This window comes from Schistocerca serialis, chromosome 8 (genome assembly GCF_023864345.2).
Source record: "Schistocerca serialis cubense isolate TAMUIC-IGC-003099 chromosome 8, iqSchSeri2.2, whole genome shotgun sequence".
NCBI classification, from domain to species: Eukaryota; Metazoa; Arthropoda; class Insecta; order Orthoptera; family Acrididae; genus Schistocerca; species Schistocerca serialis.
Genome location: NC_064645.1, coordinates 406985621 through 407005419, shown reverse-complemented (window position 1 = coordinate 407005419; position 19799 = coordinate 406985621). Strand labels below are relative to the sequence as shown.

The following is a 19799-nucleotide window of genomic DNA, read 5'->3' as shown; positions in this document are numbered from 1 at the left end:
TATGCAGGAGCCAGACGGCTTATCTGATGAGCTGACCTGGAGAAAACTATTATTCCCTTTTTTGTTTTGACCATGAAATCAGAAAGTTAAGAACTGCAAGCTCTTGAAAAGTGCAAGAATTGTACTCACCTCAGTTTTACGTACCGCTCAAGCGGCCATTTTGACACAGTCCAACCCAGCCAGGAATTAATCCATTTTCACTTACCTCCTATCATACCCTTGAAGAACAGCTAAACTCCTTTGGCTTCTCTGTAGTAAATCGTGCCACAGGACAATAATAATTGTGTACACCGTTTTCTTCACTGGAATGGTTTTTATTGATTAATGAACAGACACACTCCCATCTTCATAAGCTCTACTCAACACTAATAAAGTACATATAACAGAATGTGTCAAAACAAGATCAATCTCAACATATCTCCTGTTTTTCCACAGAGATCATAATATTCTGTCTGGCACCAAAGTTATTTACTGTAACTCTTCAGCGCATGCCGAGTATTGGGCCCCAAGTCATTGGCAGTGCCGGCCGGTATGGCCGAGCGGTTGTAGGCGCTTCAGTCTGGAACCGCGCAACTGCTATCTATGGTCGCAGGTTCGAATCCTGCCTCGGGCATGGATGTGTGTGATGTCCTTAGGTTAGTTAGGTTTAAGTAGTTCTAAGTTCTAGGGGACTTATGATCTCAGATGTTAAGTCCCATAGTGCTCAGAGCCATTTGAACCATTTCATTGGCAGTACTTCTTCCTTCCCTGTGCTGCAATCTTACTCTCTGACTGTATCTTTTCTCAGAGTTGATTTGTGGAACAAATTACCTGCAGACAACCTAGCTTGTCTACAGTTCACCAATATTGTTTTCTCCCACTTATCAGCTTTTTTCAAAACCTTTTATTACCACACTCATTTCAGTTAACTCATGTTTGTTCCCCGCATCTGGGTTTGACATCCACATTTTCAACATCATTTAGAAATGAGGGCCATTAGGGAACGTCGCCAATAACCAGCATGGTAGGCTGTCCATGTGAGGATGGGCGTTCATCAGCTACCAGCACAGTGGTAGTCCCCTGACAACACAGGGAATGCATTATTTTACTTCCCCACACATACTGAGGAGTAAGTATCAGTTTTTTTATGGGAGGGGGGCACAATGATTCCTGGTAATGACCATCAAGCCAGGTAGCTATTGCTATGACTCAGTGGCACCGATGGGGAGAGTCCTCAATAGGAATAGGCAGCATAATGGTGGATATCTTACATTAGTAAGATATTAGTTATTAGTGCTTGCTGTGAAGCGCCAGCAGTCTCTGCAGACGGGTCTGAATGTGTGAAAGTAGATGTCCATGGCATCACAGGAAAGCAAAATCAAGTAAACTGCAGGAACTGGGTTTCACCTAGACTAACAGAGGGTCCTTTCTCTAACTACTAAGCCTATGTTCTTTGTAGATAATATTGAAACTATATTTGCAGAAATCTCTTTCCTCAGTAACCATTTTTAATCAAAACAGTGACTCCTACCCAGTCTTGAGTATTATTCTCTTCTAGTAACCTGTGTAACATGCATGCCACCATAATACCGTATAGAAGCATGAAGGTGGTACAGGGTTTCATTTGTCACTGGGACTTAACACTATTGATGGATGATGAATTATACAAAAACTTGGAGGAGCAGGGGGTCCACTTCATAGGCTGGTGTATGTGAGGGCCGAACAGACAACAGGGTTGATGCCAGAGCCTTTATCCCTGCTTTTGAGGGGGTTCGTTTCCTGACAAAGGAAAAATTGTCATCTACCATTGTGCTGTGAATCTCTATTTCTCATTCCCAATGCAATGTTTTAACTATCAATGCTTTGGCCAAATCTTGCCAGTCTATGAACAACCCAAATTGTGGAGACTCGTTAGCCGCTTCACAGAAACTCCTCTTGTGAGCAACCACCAGCCTGTGTCAGTTGCAGAGATGATCACTCGCCCCCATCCCTCTTCATCCCTACCATGCATTCTTCAAAGTGTGCCAACTTAATTAAGCAACATAAAATCCAGGAGCTTTCTGATCACCTCTCATATTTTGGAGCCTGGAAATATATACATAAAAAAACAAAGATGCTGTAACTTACCAAACGATAAAGCGATGGTATGTTGATAGACACAATAAAAACACACACACACAAATTTCAAGCTTTCGCAACGCAAGGTTGCTTCATCAGGAAAGAGGGAAGGAGAGGGAAAGACGAAAGGATGTGGGTTTTAAGGGAGAGGGTAAGGAGTCACTCCAATCCCAGGAGCGGAAAGACTTACCTTAGGGGTCCTTTTTCCCCCTCATCTGTGAGAGATTTTTTGGCCAAAAACAACTGAAGAGACCTATGAAAGGACAAAGATTTTCAATGACTGAGGAAATAAAAACTGCATCATTGGAAGTACTCAAGGCTGTACCAAAAAGTGCTTAGAAGTGCTTCGAGGATTGGAAGAAGCATTGGCACTAGTGTATTGTATCTGAGGTGGATTACTTTGAAGGGGACAACATGAATATTGATGAATAAATAAATATTTTTTCATAAAAATATAAAGTCATCTTACTTTTTGAACACACTTCATATTTACCCCATCACAGGGCACTTGTGTATCTTGAGATAGCCACTATAACATGCCTAATATCCCTCCCCACCTCCCCGTCCCCCCAACCCCTTTCTCTCATACATTGGGACATTAGGATACCATGCACACCACACCCTGTGGAGAAATACTGTGTTGTCTGGTAAGGATCTTCTGGTTCATCAACTTCTTTCCAGCACTGATCTGTGAGGGGGTTGGAACAGCTGAAGCACATCCTCTGACAGGACTTTGATTACCTATGATCATGGACCTGGAATGAGGGACATCCTACCCGAGACACTTCCTACCCCTCCTAAAGTGGTGCTTTGTTGCTTGCTCAATCTCCACAACATCCTATTCCATCCCTGTGACAATCCCAACTCCTTGCCACAAGGATGATAACCCTGTGGAAGACCCTGGTGCAAAACTAGCCTGACCTTCCCATCTAGTACTTCCTATTCCAGTCCTGGAACAGGTTTATCCTACCCCATCAGGGATCGGGCTAACTGTGAAAGCAGCCATGTCATTTACTAGCTACGCTACAATCACTGCACAGCTGTTTGCATTAGCATGACTACCAACCAGATGTCCAACAGGATGAATGGCCACAGCCGAACTGTGACCAAGAGCAAAGTAGACCACCCTGCAGCACAACATGCAGCTGAACATAACACACTTGATTTCAATGGCTGTTTCACTACCTGAGCCATTTGGAGCCTTCCCTCCATCACCAGCTTTACTGAACTGCACAGATGGGAGTTGTCCTTACAACAGTCTCTACTCCCTACGGTAACTACTCCCACGCCATCCACCCAACAGTTTCCACCCCCTCTGACCTATCATCTCCTCCCCATTCTCATCTCTCACCTTGTTATTTGCCACCATCTGTCAACGTATCCACCCGTCTTTCCTAACGCCTCTCCTTTTTTCCCCATCTCTGCCCAACAACTTCCTGACACTGCATCTGTTGACATTCTAGTCCCTCTACACTCCACCAGATAGCATTCGTGTCTCTCCCCACCTGTACACTACTATCCCTTCCCCTTCCCTGCCCCCTCCAGATTTCTGTTTGCATCCCACATGCATTCTGGTCCAAGATGCTGGAGTTTGTGGTCATGTGTGCATGAGGTGTGCTTGCTTGTGTGTATGAATGTTGGTGTCTCTCTTTTACTGATGAAGGCTGTGGCCGAAAGCTTTATGTTAGTGTCTTTTAATTGTGCCTGTCTGCAATTTAATGTGTCTTCTTTACAGTAAGTAGTAATCTGTCTTTTTCTACATTTTTCATATTCATATCGGAGTTTCCATTGTTTGATTCTGAAAATGATGAAGTGGGGATTTTCCTGAATGACCATTTTACGTGTGTACCGTGAGTATAAAAAATCCGGAAAAACATCAAATCTCAAACATCGCTACGGCCGGAAAAAGATCCTGCAAAAACGGGACCAATGACAATTGAAGAGAATCATTCAACGTGACAGAAGTGCAATCTGCTGCAGATTTCAATGCTGGGCCATCAACAAGTGTCACCGTGTGAACCATTCAATGAAACATAATCGATTTGGGCTTTCAGAGCCAAAGGCCCATTTGTGTACCCTTGATGACTGCATGACACAAAGCTTTATGCCTTGCATGGGCCGATCAACAGTGACATTGGAATGTTGCCTGGTTGGACGAGTCTTGTTTCAAATTGTATCAGGCGGATGGCTGTGTACGGGTATGGAGACAACCTCATGGATCCATGGACCCCTGCATGTCAGGAGGGGACTGTTCAAGATGGTGGATGCTGTGTAATGGTGTTGGGCGTGTGCAGTTGGAGTGATATGGGACCCCTGATGCGTCTAAATACGACTCTGACAGGTCTCGTGTACATAAGCATCCTGTCTGATCACCTACATCCATTCATGTCCATTGTGTATTCCGACAGACTTTGTCAATTCCAGCAGGACAATGCAACACCCCACACATGCAGAATTGCTGCAGAGTGGCTCCAGGAACATTCTTCTGAGTTTAAACACTTCCATAGGCCACCAAACTCCCCCGACATGAACATTATTGAGCATATCTGGGATGTCTTGCAACATGCTGTTCAGAAGAGATCTCCACCCCCTTGTACTCATGGATTTATGGACAGTCCTGCAGGATTCATGGTGTCAGTCCCCCCCCCTCCCAGCACTATTTCAAACATTAGTCAAGTCCATGCCACGTCGTGTTGTGGCACTTCTGTGTGCTCACGGGGACCCTACACGATATTTGGTAGGTGTACCTGTTTCTTTGGCTCTACAGTGTACAATTAATTGTATCAAATGATATATGAAATGGCAAAAAGTTACTGCAGAGCAAATATAAAATATGATTGCATATCCCTTTTCATTAATAAAATGTTGAAAATAAGTAATGAAATTATGCATGGATATGATCTTTGTACGGGAACACACTTTGAGGCTGCAGCAGTATTTTCCCCCAAACTAGAAACAATTCCTGTGTGTCTCTGACATCTTCTGAACTGCAGTGAAGACTTGTTTATAGAAACTCTTGAGAAACTGATAAAAACTGCCCCTTGACAATAACACTCCACAATGTGACAACATTCAGTACCGGTAGCATTAATCATCAGAGTGAATGTTAGGTGTGTAATCACTTTTCTAGACAAATGGTCAGCCGGTTCACAAATAACAAGAGAAGGTAGAAATTTTATCAAGCAAAGATTAGAACACCACAGGTACTTACTTAAAAAAAGAAACATGGAATGATGTACACAACTGTGAGCCATGTAAATTTGATGTTATTTATATTTTTGAAAATAATAGAATTTTTTTATTAAGAAGCTGCTAGAGTTTTTAGAGAAATGCAACATATTATCCACAGCCAAATATAGTTTACAGAAAGATCAATCAACAGAAAATGCACTATTTCAGTTTCTGAGTGAAGCTCTACAAAAACTTGATAGCGGAGAAAAAGTACTGGCATATGCCTTGATCTGTCTAAGGCCTCTGACATCATAGACCATATCCTGTTGCTGCAGAAACTTATAGTATTGGTATCAGAAGTACACCTAACAACAGGCTTAGTTCATATCGTACTGGTCACAAGCAATAAGATAATAAATTAACCAGACACTATTCAGATTGAAATGTTATAGACAACGCTGCCTGTGACATTAACTAGAGCCGTTAACTGGTTCAGCCAAAACAAAATAATAATACATAAAATTAAAACAGTGGTGTTAAATTTTCATAATGTCAAGAGAAACAGTGAAGAGGATGTAAAAATTTACATACTGTACATAGATATTGCAAGTGTAGCTAATACAAAATTCCTGGGGATCTGGCTCCAAGATAACCAGGACCTTAGATGGACACTCTCACTGATACATAATTAAAGAGACTAAGTACCATGTGCTATTTAATGAGAGTGCTTGAAAACTGTTGTCATAAGGACTGTCTAATGACTGTTTACTATGGTAATACACATTCTGTTCTGAAGTATGGGGTCACATTCTGGTGTAACTCACCATCCTGCCTAAAATATTTCACGGTGCTAAAAAGAATGATGACAAACATAGCTGAAATAAAAAGAAAAAAACCCTGCAGAGCACTATTTAAAAGGATGGAGATTCTTGATCTTTCAAGTAGCAATCTTTATTTAAAAAATATGCAATAACAAATCCTAGTGTACTCCTCAAAAATGGAAATCTTCACCTGCCTAACACAAGACAATGCTCCAAATAAAAACCAGTTCATACCAAAAAGGAACATTACTCTTTGGTGATATTATTTACAATGACTTGCCAATAGAAATTAAACTAATGAATGATCTAAAAAAAATTAGAGCAGTGTCAAGTGAATATCTGTTAATGTACTGCTTCTACAGTCTGGAAGACCACCTCCAAAATCTTTGAGAGCCTAAGAAAGTTAATGTTAGTTGTATAAACCAAATTCCCAAAAATGTTATGTAATTATGACTATTTACTTGCAGCATGTAAAGAGTGTAATAATTAATGTTAGTTTATTCATATTTTCAGTTGTAATTTTCTAGTTAAAGTAGTTTAATTATAACTGAGAGATGAAAAATTTGTATTCATTAATACAAAGAAAACATCATGTAAACATGAAGACATATTTGCACTGACCTGTTCAATATCTGATGTACTGTACATGTAAGATTTACAGGAGGAAATAAAAAATACAGTACAGTATGATACATTCCCTAGGATAGCCATATGACTGTTCAATTTCTGATGTACTGTACATGTAAAATTTACAGGAGGAAATAAAAAATACAGTACAGTATGATACATTCCCTAGGATAGCCATATGACTCGGGTGGTGAGTGTGTCACTGATATGATACGCAAGTTGGGGTGGCAGTCACTGAAACAAAGGCGGTTTTCTTTGGGGTGAGATCTATTTACGAAATTTCAGTCACAAACTTTCTCTTCCGAATGCGAAAATATTTTGTTGACACCCACCTACGTAGAGAGAAATGATCACCATAATAAAATAAGAGAAATCAGAGCTTCAACGGAAAGCTTTAGGTGTTCCTTTTTCCCAAGCGCCATTCAAGAGTGGAATGGTAGATAAATAGCATGAAAATGGTTCGATGAACCCTCTGCCAGGCATTTAAGTGTGAACTGCAGAGTAACCATGTGGATGTAGATGTAGGTATAGAGAAAGGCAATTGAGCAGACATACGACTAAGGTCAGAGAGTAGATCGTGAATAGCTGATATGACAGCCACTACAATATTTGAATTCTCATTCTCACTACTGTTTCATCCTTGTTTGACAGAATAATTTTCTTACTTCAGAGAGGACATGATGAAATGTTACGTCGTAATATGACATGTGTTCCACTGCACATAAATAACACTTCCACAATAGGTCCCACTACAACTCCTGACTCTTCATCCATTTACCTCTCCATATTATTGTTATTCTCCTTCTTTGACTCTGTCTTTCTTTTCTTACTCTGTTTTCCTTCCTTACTAAAGGAATGTGATTACAGAAATGTAGTGTGAGTAAGAAACAATAAAAGGTATTTGGTCAATGGCAGATTTAGTTGTTAATGCTGGTGATGTCTGTTGTTAACATCATTAGATAAATGAAACTCCAACATTTAACTCGAACAAAAATATGCATGAAAAAAACTTGGCAAAACTTTAATGTCATCAGCTGTGTTCATCTTGTGCTCATTTCAGATACCTGTCCTTGTTTATGAAATAATCTGCATATCTGTTTGGAAAGAGAAGATTTTACCACGGTTATTGTCTATTGAACCAAACCCAGGAAATACTTTTATGGCATACACTATTGTAAGTAACAGAGATTACTACATTACTATGGAATATAAATCTTGAGGCGAACAGTATACTGAAAATTTGTGAATTTGTGCATTAAATCCTCATAATGATCTTTCACCTGAAGTTGTTGTTTCATCTGAACATAAATTAGTTTACATGTTTAGGTCGAATTTCCAAATAGACTATTCCATGATCTTATAGTAGGATCCATTCCGGCATCTGAAGTAATTTAGGGAAACTGCAGAAAACCTAAAGCAAGATGGCCAAATGAGGGCTAGAACATCTATCCTCCCAAATACAAAGCCAGTCTGTTTAATAAAACACCACAACATTATTTGATATATCCCAGTATACAATACTGTTTCGCGAAGCAGTTATTTAATAATGTGCAAAGTTAGAACTATACAGAGTTAATTCATTTGTCAATACGATCACCCCACACATTATCACCTAACATCTGCTCAAAATGTTTGGTTTTCATTTTGTATATTACAACTTCTCACTTGCTTACATGAAAAATTGAGTTGTCACTCCTCCGTAATGAGTCACAGCTGCCAAGTGCAGCTCGTGAGTGTACCATATCTTCAAAGTTCTTCAGAAGTGTTGTCAAACGAATGTTGAGCGAGCATAAAAGATTTTTAAACATATTTCGGGTTTAGGCCTGTGTTAAGAGTGTGTGTGTGTGCGTGTGTGTGTGTGTGTGTGTGTGTGTGTGTGTGTGTGTGTGTGTGCGCGCGCAAATGTTATTAGAAAAGTGCCGTTATTTGTGCCAGAATGGTGCAATCACTGACAGAAAATTAAAGAACCCATTTAAGAGTTAAAATAAGATAATATAATATCTAAGGAGTATTTAGTAGTGTATTGACATACTGTGGTGGTATTATTTGTGCCTCATTGTGGTGACTGATCACACTGCAAAAACTGAAGTGGTTGGTGTGGACATTATATAACAATAATGGAAATAATGGAAATTCCTGGATGGAACAATACATAAAATAAGGGAAAGGCAGCCACTCACCTGCAGAAGAATAATGTGTGGAGCATAAAAACACATAACAGAAAATAGTATTCACACTATCTTTCGAGCTCTTGCTCTTTTTCTAATACAAGTACACACATTCACATATACAACCACACAGGGAGCCAAAGGTACACTCCTATTGCCACGGCAAGACTGATTATCGATTATCTATGTATTATTGAAAGCAGTTGCCTGGTCTGATTGGGAGGAGGGGTTAGGAAAGGACACATGAAGCAAGGTGGGGATAGCAAGATAGAGTGAGTCAGTTCTTTTGACTTGTTCTGTCGCCGGCCGAAGTGGCCGTGCGGTTAAAGGCGCTGCAGTCTGGAACCGCAAGGCCGCTACGGTCGCAGGTTCGAATCCTGCCTCGGGCATGGATGTTTGTGATGTCCTTAGGTTAGTTAGGTTTAACTAGTTCTAAGTTCTAGGGGACTAATGACCTCAGCAGTTGAGTCCCATAGTGCTCAGAGCCATTTTTGAACTTGTTCTGTCCTGTTAAGCAGCCACAGATTCATCTTTCAAAAGACCTACCTCACTGTAAGAAAGTCAGTCTTGTCACCCACATATGCTTCATCTGCACAGTCAAAAGCAGGATTTGTCAAAATATACAGATAATATTACCAGAGCTTGTATTGACAAATAACATCCTACACAACACATCCATCAACAGATCTCCTGTGCCCTCTCCACCACTACATGTCTCACAGAACAGACACGACTTGTGATGACACGGCTGATACATGTATTTAAGCATGAAATGTAGGAAATACATAGATAATCAATAATCAGTCTTGCCGGGGGGTCTCATCTGAGATTTGGAGGAGGCCCTGCCGGCGGTGATAGAGAGCACTGGGTGCACCCGACTGCAAATTGTTGCTCATGTCGGCACCAATGACTCCCGCCGTCTGGGTTCAGAGGTCATCCTAAGTTCATACAGGTGGTTGGCGGAGTTGGTGAAGGCAGAAAGCCTCACTCACGGGGTGGAATCTGAGCTAACTATTTGTAGTATCGTTCCCAGAACCGATCACGGTCCTCTAGTTTGGAGCCGAGTGGAAGGCTTAAACCAGAGGCTCAAACGATTCTGTGGAGATCTGGGGTGCAAATTTCTTGACCTCCGCTATCGGGTGGTGAAATGTAGGGTCCCCCTGAATGGGTCAGGCATGCACTACACGTAGAAAGCGACTACAAGGGTAGCGGAGTACGTGTGGAGTGCACATGTAGGCATTTTTAAGTTAGAGAATTCCCTCCCTAGGCCCGACAAGACAACTCCTGAGACGCGGCAAGGTAGTAGTAGGCAAAAACCTTGAGCAGTTAAACAGAGAACTGACTCATTGCGATAACATATTAGACCTTCTGGTGACAAACAGACCTGAACTATTTGAAACAGTTAATGTAGAACAGGGAATCAGCGATCATAAAGCAGTTACTGCATCGATGATTTCAGCTGTAAATAGAAATATTAAAAAGGTAGGAAGATTTTTCTGTTTAGCAAAAGTGACAAAAATCAGATTTCAGAGTACTTGACGGCTCAACACAAAAGTTTTGTCTCAAGTACAGATAGTGTTGTGGATCAGTGGACAAAGTTCAAAACCATCGTACAATATGCATTAGATGAGTATGTGCCATGCAAGATCGTAAGAGATGGAAAAGAGCCACCGTGGTACAACAACCGAGTTAGAAAACTGCTGCAGAAGCAAAGGGAACTTCACAGGAAACATAAACATAACCAAAGCCTTGCAGACAAACAAAGATTACACGAAGCGAAATGTAGTGTGAGGAGTGCTATGCGAGAGACATTCAATGAATTCGGAAGTAAATTTCTATGTACTGACTTGGCAGAAATTCCTAAGAAATTTTGGTCTTACGTCAAAGCAGTAGGTGGATCAAAACAAAATGTCCAGACACTCTGTGACCAAAATGGTACTGAAACAGAGGATGACAGACTAAAGGCTGAAATACTAAATGTCTTTTTCCAAAGCTGTTTCACAGAGGAAGACTGCACTGTAGATCCTTCTCTAGATTGTCACACAGATGAAAAAATGGTAGATATCGAAATAGATGACAGAGGGATAGACAAACAATTAAAATCGCTCAAAAGAGAAAAGGCCGCTGGACCTGATGGGATACAAGTTCGATTTTACACAGAGTACGAAAGGAACTTGCCCCCTTCTTGCAGCGGTGTACCGTAGGTCTCTAGAAGAGCGTAGCGTTCCAAAGGATTGGAAAAGGGCACAGGTCATCCCCGTTTTCAAGAAGGGACTCCGAACAGATGTGCAGAATTATATACCTATATCTCTAACGTCGATCAGTTGTAGAATTTTGGAACACATATTATGTTTGAGTATAATGACTTTCCTGAGACTAGTAATCTACTCTGTAGGAATCAGCATGGGTTTAGAAAAAGATGATTGTGTGAAACCCAGCTCGCGCTATTCGTCCACGAGACTCAGAGGGCCATAGACATGGGTTCCCAGGTAGGTGCCGTGTTTCTCGACTTCCGCAAGGCATTTGATACAGTTCCCCACAGTCGTTTAATGAACAAAGTAAGAGCATATGGACTAACAGACAAATTGTGTGATAGGATTGAAGAGTTGCTAGATAACAGAACGCAGCATGTCATTCTCAATGGAGAGAAGTCTTCCAAAGTAAGAGTGATTTCAGGTGTGCCGCAGGGGAGTGTCATAGGACCGTTGCTATTCACAATATACATAAATTACCTTGTGGATAACATCAGAAGTTCACTGAAGCTTTTTGCGGATGATGCTGTAGTATATTGAGAGGTTGTAACAATGGAAAATTGTACTGAAATGCAGGAGGATCTGCAGCGAATTGCCTCATGGTGTAGGGAATGGCAATTGAATCTCAATGTAGACAAGTGTAATGTGCTGTGAATACATAGAAAGATAGATCCCTTATCATTTAGCTACAAAATAGCAGGTCAGCAACTGGAAGCAGTTAATTCCATAAATTATCTGGGAGTAGGCATTAGGAATGATTTAAAATGGAATGATCATATAAAGTTGATCATCGGTAAAGCAGATGCCAGACTGAGATTCATTGGAAGAATCCTAAGGAAATGCAATCCTAAAACAAAGGAAGTAGGTTACAGTACACTTGTTCGCACAATGCTTGAATATTGCTCACCAGTGTGGGATCCGTACCAGACAGGGTTGATAGAAGAGACAGAGAAGATCCAACGGAGAGCAGCACACTTCGTTACAGGATCATTTACTAATTGTGAAAGCGTTACGGAGATGATAGATAAACTCCAGTGGAAGACTGCAGGAGAGACCCTCAGTAGCTCAGTACGGGCTTTTGTTGAAGTTTCGAGAACATTCCTTGACCGAGGAGTCAAGCAGTATATTGCTCCCTCCTATGTATATCTTGCAAAGAGACCATGAGGATAAAATCAGAGAGATTAGAGCCCACACAGAGGCATACCGACAATTTTTCTTTCCATGAACAATATGAGACTGGAATAGAAGGGAGAACCGATAGAGGTACTCAAAGTACCCTCCACCACACACCATCAGGTGGCTTGCGGAGTATGGATGTAGATGTAGATGTAGAAGTGGATGCAAAGGGAAAAGTCCGGCACAAATTTTGAACTTTCACCATTGCATTACCACAATGTCGTGTGGAGCTAGCCGTCACGATTTCCCACCAATCCTTCCCCTTTCCTTTCCTACCCATCCTTTCCCCTTCCTACATTTCATGTTTACATATTAGACAGATTCCTAGTTGGTGTTATGAATGGCAGCTTGTTCTAAATGTAGAAAAATGTAAGTTAATGCGGATGAGCAAGAAAAATAATCCCGTAATGTTCAGATAGAGCATTAACGATGTCTTGCTTGACACACTACACTGACTAAATATCTAGGCATAACACTCTAAAGCGATATGAAATGGAGTGAGCACATCAGGTTGGTAGTCAGGAAGGCAGATAATTCATCTTATTGGGAGAATTCTGGGAAAGTGTAGCACATCTATAAAGAAGACACAATATGGAATTCTAGTGTGACCCATTCTTGAGTACTGCTCAAGTGTTTTGGATCCCCACCAGGTCGGATTACAGGAAAACATTGAAGCAATTCAGAAGCTTGTTGCTAGATTTGTTACTGGAAGGTAAAATGCAAGTGTTACAGAAATTATTCATGAACTCAGTTTTAATCTTATCCTCATGATCCCTATGTGACTGATACATAGGCAGTTGAAGTATATTCCTAGAGTAATCATTTAAAGCCGGTTCTTGAAACTTTGTTAATAGACTTTCTTGGGATAGTTCACATCTGCCTTAAAGAGTTTGCCAGTTGAGTTCCTTCAGTATCTCTGTGACTCTCTCCCACGGATTAAACAATCCTGTGCCCATTCATGCTGCCCTTCTCTGTACATGTTCAGTGTCCTCTGTTAGTCCTATCTGGTATGGGTCCCACACACTTGACCATATTCTAGAACCAGTTGCACAAGTGCTTTTTAAGCAATCTTTTGTAGACTGATTACACTTCTCCAGTATTTTACCAATAAACTGAAGTCTACCAAGTGCTTTACCCATGATTGAACCTATGTGATCATTCCATTTCATATCCCTACAAAGTGTTACAACCATGTATTTGTATGAGTTGACTGATTCCAACAGACACACATTGGTATTATAGTCATAGGATACTACTTTTTCTCGTTTTGTGAAGTGCAACATTTTACAATTCTGAACATTTAGAGTAAGTTGTAAATCTCAGCACAGTAAAATAAATTTATTCATCTTTGCTTGTTGTGTTTCCTGTTCTGTCCTGTATTATACACTTTCCTACATTTTGCACTTTTTTGGGTCAGTCTGCTGAAAAGTGTAAAAAGGAGGTTTTACTGTATGTGAAATAAACTACACTACATATACAAAAATGTCTGATTTTACAAATTACCAACCCATGAAACATTAATGTATTCACTCAGGTTGAGTATTAAGCAAACCATTTTGTTCAGTTTAAATGTTATGTGATTGTGTGAAACAGTAATAAGAAAATTATAGAAGTTAAAAATGTCATGTAATCCCAAAATGCATGTGGTGCTAATTACATTTCACAATTTCAGCAGAATACACACACCTAGTGATTATTTCTTTTGAATGTTCAACTAATTAGTTCATGTTCAGGACTTAGTGGCCAGAGGCAGGGGTCATGTGTGTGTGAGTTGTGCTTGCATTAATAAGTAAGTGTTTTCTACTTTAGAAGAAGGCCTTTTGGCTGAAAACTCAACTGTATAGCAGTCTTTATCTTGTGCCTGTCTGCAACTCATCTCCTCTATGTGGTGAGTAGCAGTCTGCTCTTTTCATAATATTGTCGTTATTGTGCAAAGTAGTGATCCTATAATATTTCCTTGGGATATGCCTAAAGTTAATTTTACATCTGAAGATTTCTCTCTGCAGTGTTCTGTTTGCTAGAAACTTTTCAATCCAATTATACAGCTTCTCTGATATTCCATATACTCATTTTTATCATTCTTCATTTGTCTGCCATTTAGAAGAACTTTTGGATAAACTACCAACAAAGAAAAAAATTGTTATAATTATAGGAGATGTGAACATAGGCTCTTTAAGGTATAATGTAAATTATCAGAGGTTTTCTGGTTTGTTACATTGCTACAACCATATCTGCATAAATTCTTTACCATACAGAATAACAACTGCCTCACAGTCTTGTATCGAACATGTTGTTACAGATTTAAGTACAGAAGAATCAGTGGTAAGAACTATTGAAAATTATCTCTCGGATCATAGAGATAGTGTCACATAATGACTTACACAATTATAAAAGAAAAATTGACCATAATAAACTTAAGTAAGGCCTTGCACACAGAGACTGGCAGAAGATATACAAATCAGATGATATTAACAAAACGTGGGGCCATTACTATGAAATATGTAATCGTAGTTTTAATCAAGTCCAATAGTAAAAAAAGATAAGAAAATTAGAGTACACAAGGAATCTTAAAATTCCTCCAGAAATTGACAAATTAAAGGAAAATATGAAAGACCTGTATGCCTTATTTAGAGATATAAAAAAAAGTATAGGGAATCCCTGAAGACTCTAAAAGCACTCTATCATTCTGAACAAATAAGCGAATGCAGTAATAGAGCACTAGACAAAAAACGGTGGTTAGTAAGTGCAGCCATAGACAGTATGTGAGGCCTTCATAAAACATTTTAGTAAGGCATACAAAGAAGAAATTGTACCAACACTAAAATAAATTCAGTAAAATGAGTAATTCATTTTAAGGAGTGTAACATAACACGAGGTAATGAAAATAATCTCAAAACTCTAAATAAAAACATCTAGTGGGAGGGATGACATATAACCTACATTACTTAAGGAATTCAAATATTAATTAATGAAACCAATAACACATTTAATAAACAGTCCAATTGGACATGGGACCTTTCCTGAACTTACTGAGATACCAGTGTATCAAAAGGGAGTAGACAGTGTACTAAACTGTGTTACAGGAATGAAAATAAAATCCTAACAGTAAAATCAGTGCACAAAGCTCTCTTACTATGGAGTCTCCCACAGAAGTATTATCTGGCCATTTTTGTCACTTGCGTATATTAATGGCATAACACAGCTGCAAAACTTAAAGCTATGCTAATGATACACTGAAGAGCCAAGGAACACCTGCCTACACAAGCATTGGCACCTCACGCACATTTAACAGCTACACTGGCAGCTTTGGCCAGGGCTCTGGTCAAAGCTGCCAATATAGCTGTTAAATGTGTGCATGTTTTCTTTGCTGAAGAAGGCTTTGACTGAAAGCTATAATGTGTAATAGTCTTTTTGTTATGCCTGTCTGTAACTCATCAGATCATCTTTACGGTCAGTAGCAATCTATCATTTTCCTAATATTGTTGATATTTCAGTCTGGAGTTTGCGCTGAATAAGGAGTAGACTTTTATACTGAAGCTCTTGTTGAATTGTAGCCAGTCTCATATTGAATCACAGCCTAAAGCTGAAAAATCCGATAAACATAAGTTTTTAGGCATTGTGTTTGATGAACAACTTACATGAAAACTGCATATCAGCTAAATCTGTAAAGTGGTTAGCTGCAATATTTACTTACTAAAATACCTCTCAAATATAATAAATCCTCTTGCCCTTAAACAAGTGTCCTATGGATTAATTCACTCATTTGCAATGTTAGATAAAAAATTAGGGTGGGGCACCCACAGTGTACATGGACAGGACATTCAGGCTTCAAAAGAGAGTAGTTAGATAATGGATGATGTAAATAAATGCGCCCTGTACCTACTACTTTGAAAATTACAACTTACTGACTATGTATTCATTGTATGTCCTTAAGACTATTATGTTTGTAAAAAGAGATTGATAAACTGAGTGTAATGAGTAGAGGCATTCATAATTACAATACATGAACCTGATGTGATTATCAGAGAGTACTAATAACTTTGAAGCTGGCAGGCAGTTCTATAATAGGTTGCCAAATAATGTAAAAGCAATTCCATGGAAATCTTTTTAAAGGCAAATTGAAATAACTGTTAACTGAAAGCTGTTTATACTCACTCAAATATTTCTGAGCTCCACTATCAACAATTCTAGTTTTGTATACCTCAGTCTACTAATGAGACAATGGAAAATCCAGGATGGAATGTAACAGCATTAAGAAAAGGAAAGCTGCTACTCACCATATAGCGGAGATGCTGAGTTGCAGATTGGAAAAGCAAAAAGACTGTCACAAATAAAGCTTTTTGCCACTAAGGCTTATTAATGATGGTAAATGTTTACATAATGTGCTACATGTATATATTCATTATATGTATGGCATGATATTTTTGTAAATGTACAAAAACTGACAATGTCCAAGACTGTAAAGTTATTACAGCTAAATAAAGATTTATTATTATTATTATTATTATTATTATTATTATTATTACCTTTCCTTTCTCAGACGTTATGTCTGGTTGAAAATGGAAAGTGATGTGGACCTTGATCAAACGTGACTTCCTTTTAACTGTATGGTATATGTTACATTGCATTTAGGAACTTTCGGGTAATTGAACATGTTCAATAATTACAGATTTCTGTAGTTGTATATATACATTTGGCTGTAGCTGTAATGTGTTGATGTACTGGTGGATATTGTGTGGTATGACTCCTGTAGTTGATAGTATAATTGGTATAATGTCAACTTTATCTTGATGCCACATGTCCTTGACTTCCTCAGCCAATTTTTTCTCCTGTTATCTTCTGTATATTTGTTGTATTGGGTATGCATATTTTGATTAGTTGTGTTAATTTCTTCTTTTTATTGGTGAGTATGATGTCAGGTTTGTTATGTGGTGTTGTTTTATCTGTTATAATGGTTCTGTTCCAGTATAATTTGTATTCATCATTCTCCAGTACATTTTGTGGTGCATACTTGTATGTGGGAACATGTTGTTTTATTAGTTTATGTTGTACGGCAAGTTGTTGATGTATTATTTTTGCTACATTGTCATGTCTTCCGGTGTATTCTGTATCTGCTAGTATTGTACATCCGCTTGTGATGTGATCTACTGTTTCTATTTGTTGTTTGCAAAGTCTGCATTTATCTGTTGTGGTATTGGGATCTTTAATAATATACTTGCTGTAATATCTGGTGTTTATTGTTTGATCCTGTATTGCAATCATGAATCCTTCCATCTCACTGTATAAATTGCCTTTTCTTAGCCATGTGTTGGATGCGTCTTGATCAATGTGTGGCTGCGTTAGATGATATGGGTGCTTGCCATGTAGTGTTTTCTTTTTCCAATTTACTTTCTTCATATCTGTTGATGTTATGTGATCTAAAGGGTTGTAGAAGTGGTTAAGAAATTGCAATGGTGTAGCCGATGTATTTATATGAGTGATTGCTTTGTGTATTTTGCTAGTTTCTGCTCATTCTATAAAGAATTTTCTTAAATTGTCTACCTGCCCATAATGTAGGTTTTTTATGTTAATAAATCCCCTTCCTCCTTCCTTTTTGCTTAATGTGAATCTTTCTGTTGCTGAATGTATGTGATGTATTCTATATTTGTGGCATTGTGATCGTGTAAGTGTATTGAGTGCTTCTAGGTCTGTGTTACTCCATTTCACTACTCCAAATGAGTAGGTCAATATTGGTATAGCATAAGTATTTATAGCTTTTGTCTTGTTTCTTGCTGTCAATTCTGTTTTCAGTATTTTTGTTAGTCTCTGTCTATATGTTTCTTTTATTTCTTCTTTAATATTTGTATTACCTATTCTAATTTTTTTGTCTGTATCCTAGATATTTATAGGCATCTGTTTTTTCCATCGCTTCTATGCAGTCGCTGTGGTTATCCAATACGTGATTTTCTTGTTTAGTGTGTTTTCCCTTGACTATGCTATTTTTCTTACATTTGTCTGTTCCAAAATCCATATTTATATCATTGCTGAATACTGCTGTTATCTTTAGTAATTGGTTGAGTTGTTGATTTGTTGCTGCCAGTAGTTTTAGATCATCCATGCATAGCAAATGTGTGATTTTGTGTTGGTATGTTCCAGTAGTATTATATCCATAATTTGTATTATTTAGCATGTTGGATAGTGGGTTCAGGGCAAGGCAGAACCAGAAAGGACTTAATGAGTCTCCTTGGTATATTCCACACTTAATCTGTATTGGCTGTGATGTGATATTATTTGAATTTGTTTGGATATTAAGTGTGGTTTTCCAATTTTTCATTACTATGCTTAGGAACTGTATCAATTTAGGATCTACTTTGTATATTTCCAATATTTGTAGTAATCATGAGTGGGGTACACCATCAAAAGCTTTTTGGTAATCAATGTATGTGTAGTGTAGCGACCTTTTTTTAGTTTTAGCTGGATATATCACCTCATCTATTATCAGTTGCTCTTTACATCCTCGTGCTCCTTTGCAGCAGCCTTTTTGTTCTTCATTTATAATTTTGTTCTGTGTTGTATGTGTCATTAATTTCTGTGTAATGACTGAAGTTAATATTTTGTATATTGTTGGTAGGCATGATATGGGGCGATATTTTGCTGGGTTTGCTGTGACTGCTTGATCTTTAGGTTTCAGATAAGTTATTCCTTGTGGAAGTGTATCAGGGACTGTGTATGGGTCTTCAATGTAACTTTTAAATAATTTAGTTAGATGTGAATGTGTTGAGGTGAACTTCTTTAGCCAGAAATTTGCTATTTTATCTTTTCCAGGGGCTTTCCAATTGTGCGTAGAATTAATTGCTCGGGTGACTTCATGTTGCAAAATTATCACTTCAGGCATTTGTGGTATCATCTTGTATGTGTCTGTTTCTGCTTGTATCCACTGTGCATGTCTGTTATGTTGTACCGGATTTGACCATATGTTGCTCCAGAAGTGTTCCATGTCTGTTGTGTTTGGTGGATTGTCTATTTTAATGTGTGTGTTATCTATTGTCTGGCAAAATTTCTTTTGGTTTGAGTTGAATGTTTGGTTTTGTTTCCTACTAAGTCGTTTGGCCAGTGCTTGTAATTTCTGCTTCTTTTCATCTAATTGCTGTATCGCTTCTTGTTGTGAGAATTTACCTAACCTTTTTCGTTTTTTGTCTGATATTTCATTTCTTATAAATTGCGTTAGCTGTCCAATGTCTTTTCTCAGTTTTTCTATTCTGATCTGTAGCCTGTGTTGCCATGCTGGTTTTGTGGGTTTCTTCTGTGTGTTGGTTGGTTCTGATCTCTGCCTAGTGTGTATATTTAGTGTAGTGAGTGCTCCTATATAAATTATTATTATTATTATTATTATTATTATTCAGTGGTAGTAAAAAAGTCTGTCAAAAGCCGTCTGAAAGGAAAGTAGCATGGAATCAGTCTGGTTACCAGTATAAGTGGTTTTGGAACTCTTCCTACAGATGAGATTT

At 38.6% G+C, this 19799-nt stretch overlaps 1 protein-coding gene across 1 annotated transcript in view; it reads left to right on the top strand.

Moving 5' to 3' along the window:
• The window catches only part of LOC126416358 (zinc finger MYND domain-containing protein 10), an 88800-nt gene that overhangs the window by 11630 nt on the left and 57371 nt on the right, over positions 1-19799 (top strand). The window contains exon 3 of the mRNA XM_050084039.1: positions 7777-7890. Coding sequence (XP_049939996.1) covers positions 7777-7890 — 114 coding nt within the window. The remainder of the gene's footprint in view (positions 1-7776; positions 7891-19799) is intronic.